Source organism: Dipodomys merriami, unplaced genomic scaffold (genome assembly GCF_024711535.1).
Source record: "Dipodomys merriami isolate MVZ:Mamm:240054 unplaced genomic scaffold, mDipMer1.0.p SCAF_48, whole genome shotgun sequence".
In the NCBI taxonomy this organism is placed as follows: Eukaryota; Metazoa; Chordata; class Mammalia; order Rodentia; family Heteromyidae; genus Dipodomys; species Dipodomys merriami.
The window spans coordinates 1,377,476-1,386,198 of NW_027206046.1; the positions used below are offsets into that span (position 1 = coordinate 1,377,476).

At 49.5% G+C, this 8,723-nt stretch overlaps 1 protein-coding gene across 1 annotated transcript in view; it reads right to left on the reverse strand.

Moving 5' to 3' along the window:
* Nucleotides 1-1,400, reverse strand: part of Map2k1 (mitogen-activated protein kinase kinase 1) — an 80,028-nt gene extending 78,628 nt beyond the window's left edge. Inside the window, exon 1 of the mRNA XM_069995083.1 lies at nucleotides 937-1,400. Within this exon, the coding sequence (XP_069851184.1) occupies nucleotides 937-1,016 (80 nt within the window). The 5' untranslated portion in view covers nucleotides 1,017-1,400. The remainder of the gene's footprint in view (nucleotides 1-936) is intronic.
* Nucleotides 1,401-8,723: the final 7,323 nt, after the last annotated feature.

Genomic DNA, 8,723 nt, shown 5'->3' on the forward strand with positions numbered 1-8,723 from the left:
CTCAGTACCACATAAACAGAAAAGGCTGGAAGAAGCGCTATAGCTCAAGTAGTAGAGTGCTAGCCTTAAGCAAAACCAGCTCAATGTGCAGGCCCAGAGTTGAAACCTCAGGACTGGTAAGAAGGAAAGAGAAGGGGGGGGGGGTGTAAATCTGTCTATAAGCTCCACTGGGTGCTGCAGAGATAGATAGATCCCCTTCCATGTGACTTCCATCATCAGGGTGATCACTGTTTATAGACTTTTTGCTCCAAATAAGGAAAGCCAGGGCAGATACTGAAAGGGGGAGGGGGGAGGATAATCTGTTGAATGAGTGGTTAAGATTAAAAAACTGAGGAAAGCTGCTTCTTCACAATAAGACAGTTCCCAAGAAGAAGGCCAAGGGCGGGGAGTCCCCAAAGCCAGCAAGAGGAAAAGCCACCACCAGACAGTCTCGCAGGCACGCGCCCCCGCTGGCCAGCCAGGCTGCCGCCACGCCGCCAAGGCCCCACAGGTGTCAAGCCATGAAGGTTAAGGATGGAGATCACTGGGTCCCACCTGGCACTTTTTACAGCCTCCCGAAGCGATCTTAATTCCAACTCTTGTCCATTCCCAGACCAGAACCCCAGAGGATCGAATCAGCTTTTATTGGGGGGGGGGGGGGGGAGGAACGAATGGGGAAGAGAGTTCCACTAGCTTTCAATTTCTTAGGAGAAGCCTGGCCCCATGGCCGGGGGGGGGGCGAAAAGGTGGGTGGAGGACACCCCCCCACCCACCCCCCGAAACTCGCCGGGTTCACTCCCCGACGTTGAGTCAGGAGCACAATCAGTGCTTAGTCACCGGCATCTCGGCGATCGGCCGGGAGTTCCTCGCCTCTCGTCAGCCCCGACCGTACGTGACCGACCGAACGGGGCCTTCCAAGCCCCGGCGCCCGCGCACGCCGCCCTCCCCAAGACTTACTCCGCCGAGCTGGTCCCGTTCACCGCCGAGCCGTCGGGGGCCGGGTTCAGCTGGATGGGCGTCGGCTTCTTTTTGGGCATTTTTTTTTTCTTTGCAACCAGGGAAGGAGCAGAAAAAAATTTAAAAAAGAAAAAGAACTCTAAGGGGAGGGCGGCCCCTGATCGCTTCCTCCCCGCGGACCCAGTCGGGGTCGCGAGGCCTTGGGGGGGTGAGGCGCGCGCCCCGTGAGATCCCACCCCTCAGCACCGAGGGGTCAAGCGGCCGATCTCGGGAGACCCCCCCCCCCTCCGCCCGACTTGCCCGGGACTCGGCGCGTGGCGAGGCGAAGCGGGGGAGCGGAGCGCGCGCTCGGCCGCCCCGGATGCCCTCCCTCACTCCGCGGTCTACGCGCAGCTCCGACCCCGGCGCGGCGCGCGCGCCAGCACCCGGACCACCCCCCCTCAACTCCCAGTCCCAGCCCGGGAAAGTGCAGGCGCCGCGGCCGCCGCGCTCCCCCAGCCGCCGCTCGCTGCGCGCAGCCGCCCGGGGGAGGGGCCGGAGGGCGGGGGAAGGGGCGGGGACTCGGGGAGTCTCGCCCCCGCCCGGCCGCCGAGTTCCACTCACGCCCACTTTGATCCGCCCACTGCTGGCTAACATCCAATCGGAGCAAAGCTCGGCGGCAGATGACGCGGAAATACGTCAAGGGGGCGTGGCGAATCGGCCTAGGGGCGGGCCCCCACCCGCGTGGGCTCAGCTGCGCCCCCTGCTGTCCCGAGGCGCTGTAGGGGGACCCTCTGGGAGCGGCGGTGCAGTGTCCTGCCAGGTTCCTGTGGCCAGTCCCCAGGTGCCTTCTGCCAGGCCCGTGCCTCCCTCTCAGGCTGGGGCCTATTGACAGGAATGTGCAGTAGGAAGTAGGGGCTGGGAAGGTGGCTCAGTGGTAGAGTGCTTGCCTTGCATGCATGAGGCCCTGGGTTCGATTCCTCAGCACCACATAGACAGAAAAAGTTGGAAGTGGTGCTGTGGCTCAAGTGGTAGAGCACAGACAGACTCAAGGACAGTGCCCAGACCCTGAGTTCAAGCTCCAAGACCAGCAACAAAAAAAAAAAAAAAGTAAAGACTGAAATAATATACAAGTAAAATATCAGGTTATTGAAATGTGGTAAATAACAGCAGAATTCAGGAAAAGCCTGGAAACCTGGAAGGTGATTTGGCCTTAGACTTAGTAAATAGGAAACTTGGGAGGTGTTAAAGGTGTTTTGATAAATAGGAAGCTTGAAAGGTGTGAAAGGTGTTTTAGTAAATGGGAAGTTTCGGATGTGTGAGATGTATTTTTGGTAAATAGGAAGCTTGGAGCATGTTTTGGTAAATATCAGTTAAACCCTTAGCAAAGGGAAAATCCGGACTGTGGTCTTTGCTTCTGACAGCTTTGTTTATTGGAAATTGCTGTTTATCACATACACTCACCTACAAGTAGCTCTTTCTGTATACCACCTCTTTTTTGGGGGGTGGGTCCGGTCGTGTGGCCTGAACTCTGGGCCTAGGCACTGTCCCTCAGCTCTTCAGCTCAAGGCTAGCACTCTACCACTTGAGCCACAGCGCCATTTTCGGCTTTTTTCTTTTTCCTTATGTGGTGCTGAGGAATCAAACCCAGGGCCTCAGGCATGCAAGGCAAGCACTCTACCACGGAGCCACCTGCCCAGCCCTGTATACCACCTCTTTCCTTTATTTTTTTTATTTTTTTTTTTTTGGGTCCAGTCGTGGGGCCCGAACTCTGGGCCTGGGCGCTGTCCCTCAGCTCTTCAGCTCAAGGCTAGCGCTCTACCACTTGAGCCACAGCGCCACTTCCGGCTTTTTTCTTTTTGCTTATATGGTGCTGAGGAATCGAACCCAGGGCCTCAGGCTTGCAAGGCAAGCCCTCTACCACTGAGCCACCTTCCCAGCCCACCACCTCTTTCCTTTATAAGCCACTCTGTGAAACAACCTGGCTGCTGCACTTCACTACCCAATGAGTAGGGTGGAGTTGCCATGCAGCTAATAAAAACTCTGTCCTTTTTAGCTGAGTCGGTGGATATATTTGCAGGAATCAAGATTCTACATCCCCTCTGGGTCTAGAGGAGAGTAGGCAAAGAGAAATAGAAAATATGTCAGGAGGGCTGGGAAGGTGGCTCAGTGGTAGAGCGCTTGCCTTGCATGCATGAGGCCCTGGGTTCGATTCCTCAGCACCACATAAGCAAAAAGTAAAAAGCCGGAAGTGGCGCTGTGGCTCAAGTGGTAGAGCGCTAGCCTTGAGCTGAAGAGCTGAGGGACAGTGCCCAGGCCCAGAGTTCAGGCCCCATGACCGGATCCAAAAAAAAATATGTCAGGAATCTAGGTTCTGATGGTTCACACTTGCAATCCTAGCTACTGAGATTGAAGATTAAGGTTCAAAGCCAGCCTGAGCAGGAAAGGCTGTGAGACCCTTTTCTGGAATTAATCACTAAAAGGTCAGAAGTGGAACTGTTGCTCAAGTGGTAGAGCACTAACTTTGAGCAAAAAAGGTCAGGTACCATGCATGCTCTGGCCCTGAGTTGCTGACCCTTACTTAGTTCAAGCCCCAGGACCAGAGGGAAAGATGGAAGAAAGAAAGGAGTTAATAACTTCTAGACTGTGGCTCAGTAGTAGAATGAATGTCTGGCATGTATGATATGTGTAACACTGTAGTTTTATTCTCAGCAGCTCAAAAAAAATGGTAAGAACGTGGACCAACTAGAATTCCCTTCTATTAATTGTGGAAGAATAAATTTGTGTGACTAGTAGGAAAAACTGATTACATCTGCTAAGTTACATTGTGACCCAGCTATTCTACTCCTAGGCATATATCTGTAAAAACTCAACATATCTGGTCACCAAAAACACATCAAGCATATTCATAGTAACACTTTTTTTTTCGGGGGGGGGGAGGTCAGTCATGGGGCTTGAACTCTGGGCCTGGGCACTGTCCCTCAGCTTTTCAGTTCAAAGCTAGTACTCTACCACCTGAGCCACAGATCCACTTACTATAGCAACACTTATTAACAGTTACTGGGGAAACAATTCAAATGTTAATTGGCAATGGATATTTTTGTATATTCTTCCAACAGACATTCTATAGCAATGTATAAATAAACTGCAACTTCTTACAACCCCCAATTAAGTAGAAGATAAAGTAGCACTATTTTTCTTTTTGTTGTTGTTCGATTATAGGGCTTGAACTCTGGGCCTGGGCACTGTCCCTGAGCTTTTCAGCTCAAGGTGAGCGTTCTACCACTTGAGCCACAGCACTACTTTTGGTTTTCTGGTGGTTAATTAGAGGTAAGGACACTCCTGCCCTGCCCAGGCTGGCTTTGAACTGTGCTCCTCAAATCTCAGCCATCTTGAGTAGCTAGGATTACAAGCATAATCCACCAGCACCCAACTTAGTACTACATTTTTCTTTTGCAAAGTGCAAAAACAAGGAAACTAGGGCTGGGAAGGTGGCTCAGTGGTAGAGCACTTGCCTTGCATGCATGAGGCCCTGGGTTCAATTCTTCAGCACCACATAAGCAAAAAGAAAAAAAAAAGCCAGAAGTGGCGCTGTGGCTCAAGTGGTAGAGCACTAGCCTTGAGCTGAAGAGCTGGGGGACAGCGCCCAGACTCAGAGTTCAGTTCCCACGATCAGACCCCCCCCCCCAAAAAAAAAAAAAAACAAGGAAACTAGCCAGGTGTCAGTGGCCCAGACCTGTAAGCCTGGCTACTCTACTCAAGAGGCTGAGATCTGAGGATCTTCATTCAAAGCTGGACCAGGAAGGAAAGTCCATGAGACACATATCTCCAATTAACCACAGGGGAAAAAAAATCAACTCTTTGGTGGTAGAAATTGGGATAATGATTGTACTTGAGGAGGACACAACAAGGTATACAAAAGGGATTTCTAGTTTGCCATTGCTTTCTCTCTCCACCTTCTCTCTCCCTCTCCCTCTCTCTCCCCTCTCTCTCCTTCTCCTCCTCTCTCTCCTCTTCCTCTCTTTCCCTCTCCCCCTCTCTCCCACCCTTCTCTGCTTCTCTCTCCCTCTCTCTGCCCCTTCTCTCACTTTCTCCCTTCTCCCCCTTCTCTCTCTTCCTGAACTCAGAGCCCTGGGCCTCTTTACTCAAGGTTCAGTACTCTACTACTTGAGCCAATAATCCACTTCTGGCTTTTTGGGGGTAATTTACTGGACATAAGATTCTCTCACACCTGTAATCCTAGCTACTCAGGAGGCTGAGATCTCAGGATCAAGGTTCAAAGCTAGCATGGGCAGGAAAGACCATGAGATTCCTTTTTTTTTTGGGGGGGGGGTCTGGTCATGGGGCCTGAACTCTGGGCCTGGATGCTGTCCCTCAGCTCTTCAGCTCAAGGCTAGCGCTCTACCACTTGAGCCACAGCACCACTTCCGGCTTTTTTTCTTTTTGCTTATGTGGTGCTGAGGAATCAAACCCATGCATGCAAGGCCTCATGCATGCAAGGCAAGCGCTCTACCACTGAGCCACCTTCCCAGCCCCAGAGACTCTTTTCTCCAATAAACCACCAGAAAACCAGAGGTGGTGCTGTGGCTCAAGTGGTAGAATGCTAGCTTTGAGCTGAAGAACTCAGGGACAGCGCCCAGGCCCAGAACTCAAGCTTCACAATTGACCAAAAAACAAAAAAACAGTCTAAGGGACTTTCTTTCCCAGGCTGGCTTTGAATCCTGTTCCTCAGAGTTCAGCTTCTGAGTAGCTAGAATTATAGGCATGAGCCACAAGCAGCCAGCTGTTTGTTCCCTTAATTTGGGTACTGATTACACTGTGTTTCCTTTGTAACTTGTGTGCTTTCTCTATTACCCTTCAATTAATTGATTGCTAGAGAAGAAACAAATTATTTGAAATACTTTTCTTCTTCTGAGGCTTAGAATTGAACTAGAAAACTTTTGCTTCCAGAAATCAAGACAGATTGGCAAGATATGACTTAATTTGTTTGTTTTTGCTTTTTACACTAAAACAGGACCCTTGTGCTGGTGGTTCATGTCTATAATCCTAGCTACTCAAGTGGCTAAGATCTGAGGATCCCACTTCAAAGCCAGCCTGGGCAGAAAAGTCTGTGAAACTCATATATATGCTGTACAGAGGAGTTACATTAGTAAGGTAATGAGTACATTTTTTTTAACTGTATTTTTTTTTTGTCTTTTCTTTTTTGGTACTGGGGATCGAACCCAGGACGTTGCACTTGCTAGGCAAGCGCTTTGCCACTGAGCTACATCCCAGCCCCAATGAGTACATTTTTTAAAGAACATTGTTTACTGGGCTGGGAAGGTGGCTCAGTGGTAGAGCGCTCGCTTTGCATGCATAAGGCCCTGGGTTCGATTCCTCAGCACCACATAAGCAAAAAGAAAAAAGCCAGAAGTGGCGCTGTGGCTCAAGTGGTAGAGTGCTAGCCTTAGCCTTAAGCTGAAGAGCTGAGGGACAGTACCCAGGCCCAGAGTTCAGGCCCCACGACCGGACCCCCCCCCAGAAAAAAAAGAACATTGTTACCTCTTCCTTTGTTTTTTGTGAAACTCTTGTCTCCAATAAACTACTCAGAAAACCCCAGCAGTTGCACTTTGGTTCAAGCGGTAGAGTGCTAGCTTTGAGTAAAAGAAGTTCAGGGATAGCATCCGACTCTTGAGTTCAAGCCCCAGGATAAGCAAAAAACAACAACAACAAAAAAAAAAAAAAAAAAAAAAACAGCCGGATGTCCATGGCTCACGCCTGTAATCCTAACTACTCAGGAGACTGAGATCTGAGTATCACGGTTCAAAGCCAGCCCGGGCAGGAAAGTCCATGAAACTCTTATCTCCAATAAACCACCGGCACTCTGATTCAAGTGGTAGCATGCTCGTCTTGAGCTGAAGAGCTAAGGGACAGCGCCCTGGCCCAGAGTTCAAGCCCCACGACCGACCAAGACTGACCGACCAACCAACCAACCAACCAACCAACCAACCAACCAACCAACCAACCAACCAACCAACCAACCAACCAACCAATCAACAAGGGCTGGGAAGGTGGCTCAGTGGTAGAGCACTTGCCTTGCATGCATGAGGCCCTGGGTTTGATTCCTAAGCACCACATAAGCAGAAGAAAAAAAAAGCCGGAAGTGGCTCTGTGGCTCAAGTGGTAGAGTGCTAGCCTTGAGCTGAAGAGCTGAGGCACAGCACCCAGGCCCAGAGTTCAGGCCCCATGACCTGACCCCCCCAAAAAACAAAACAAAACAAAACAAAACGCATACACATACATAGGGCTAAGTGCTGGTGGCTCATACTTGTAGTCCTAGCTACTCAGGAGGCTGAGATATGAGGATCAGGTTCAAAGCCAGGCTGGGCAGAAAAGTCCGTGAAACTCTTATCTCCAGTAAACCACCAGAAAACCAGAAGTGGTGCTACGGCTCAAGAGGTAGAGCACTTGCCTTGAACAGTGTCTAGGCCCAGAGTTCATGACAGACAAAAAAAAAAAAAAAGTAGATTTTTTTTCACATTAAAACATTTGTATCTCCTCAAAACTTTGTGGGTTTTTTTTCCAATTTTGTGTTTTATAATTATATAATTAATACACTAGCTTATGAGCAGATAGAATAGCATTAACAAGATAATAAAAAGATTTTTTTTTTTTTGGCCAGTCTTGGGGCTTGAACTTGGGCCCAGAGAACTGTCCCTGAGCTTCTTTTGCTCAAGACTAGCACTCTACCACTTGAGCCAGAACATCACTTTGAGAGTTTGATGTTTATGTGATACTGAGGAATCAAATCCAGGGCTTCATTCATGGTAGGCAAGCACATTATAACTAAGCCACATTCCCAGCCCTAAAAGGAATTTGTGATACTCTGTTCAAGGATCTTCTCTCTGAGGTTTATCTTCTGCCATACTCACATGTAGTTGATATTGTAGGGTCAGTGAATTTTATACATTCATTTTACTTATTTATTTACTGTTCCTTTACAAATTAGGAACTTTTATTCTCAAACCTAGGCCTAGTGGTTCACACCTGAAATCCTAACAATTCCAAAGGCTAAGATCTTAGGATAGCGGTTCTAAGCCAGCCAGGCAGCAAAGGCCTGAACCTCCTATCTCTAATAACCCAGCAAAAAAGCAGGAAGCAGAGGTATGGCTCAAGTGGTAGAGCCCAGAGTTCAAGGCCCACTACTGGCACAAAGGAAAAAAACAAAAACAAAAAACAACCTTTCATTGTCTTATACAAAGAACTCACTTGAGATATTCAAAATAAAATTTTTTTTGTTAGTCCTAGGGCTTGAACTTAGAACCTGGGCACTGTCCCTGAGCTTCTTTTTCTTGTCAGTTGTGGGGCCTGAACTCTGGGCCTGGTCACTGTCCCTCAGCTCTTCAGCTCAAGGCTAGTGCTCTACCACATGAGCCACAGTGCCACTTCTGGCTTTTTTTTTTCTTCTGCTTATGTGGGGCTGAGGGATCAAACCCAGGGCCTCATGCATGCAAGGCAAATGCTCTACCACTGAGCCACCTTCCCGGTCACCACCTCCCCCCCCCCACCTTGAGACTCTTATTTCCAATTAACCACCAGAAAAACTGGAAGCCGTACTGTGGCTCAAGTGGTAGAGCACTAGCCTTGAGCTGAAGAGCTCAGGGACAGTACCCTGGCCCAGAGTTCAAGACCCACGACTACCACCACCACCACCAAAAAGAGTCTCACAGCCAGGCGCTGGTGGCTCACACCTGTAATCCTAGCTACTCAGGAGGCTGAGATCTGAGGATCGAGGTTCAAAGCCAGCCTGAGAAGGAACGTCAATGAGA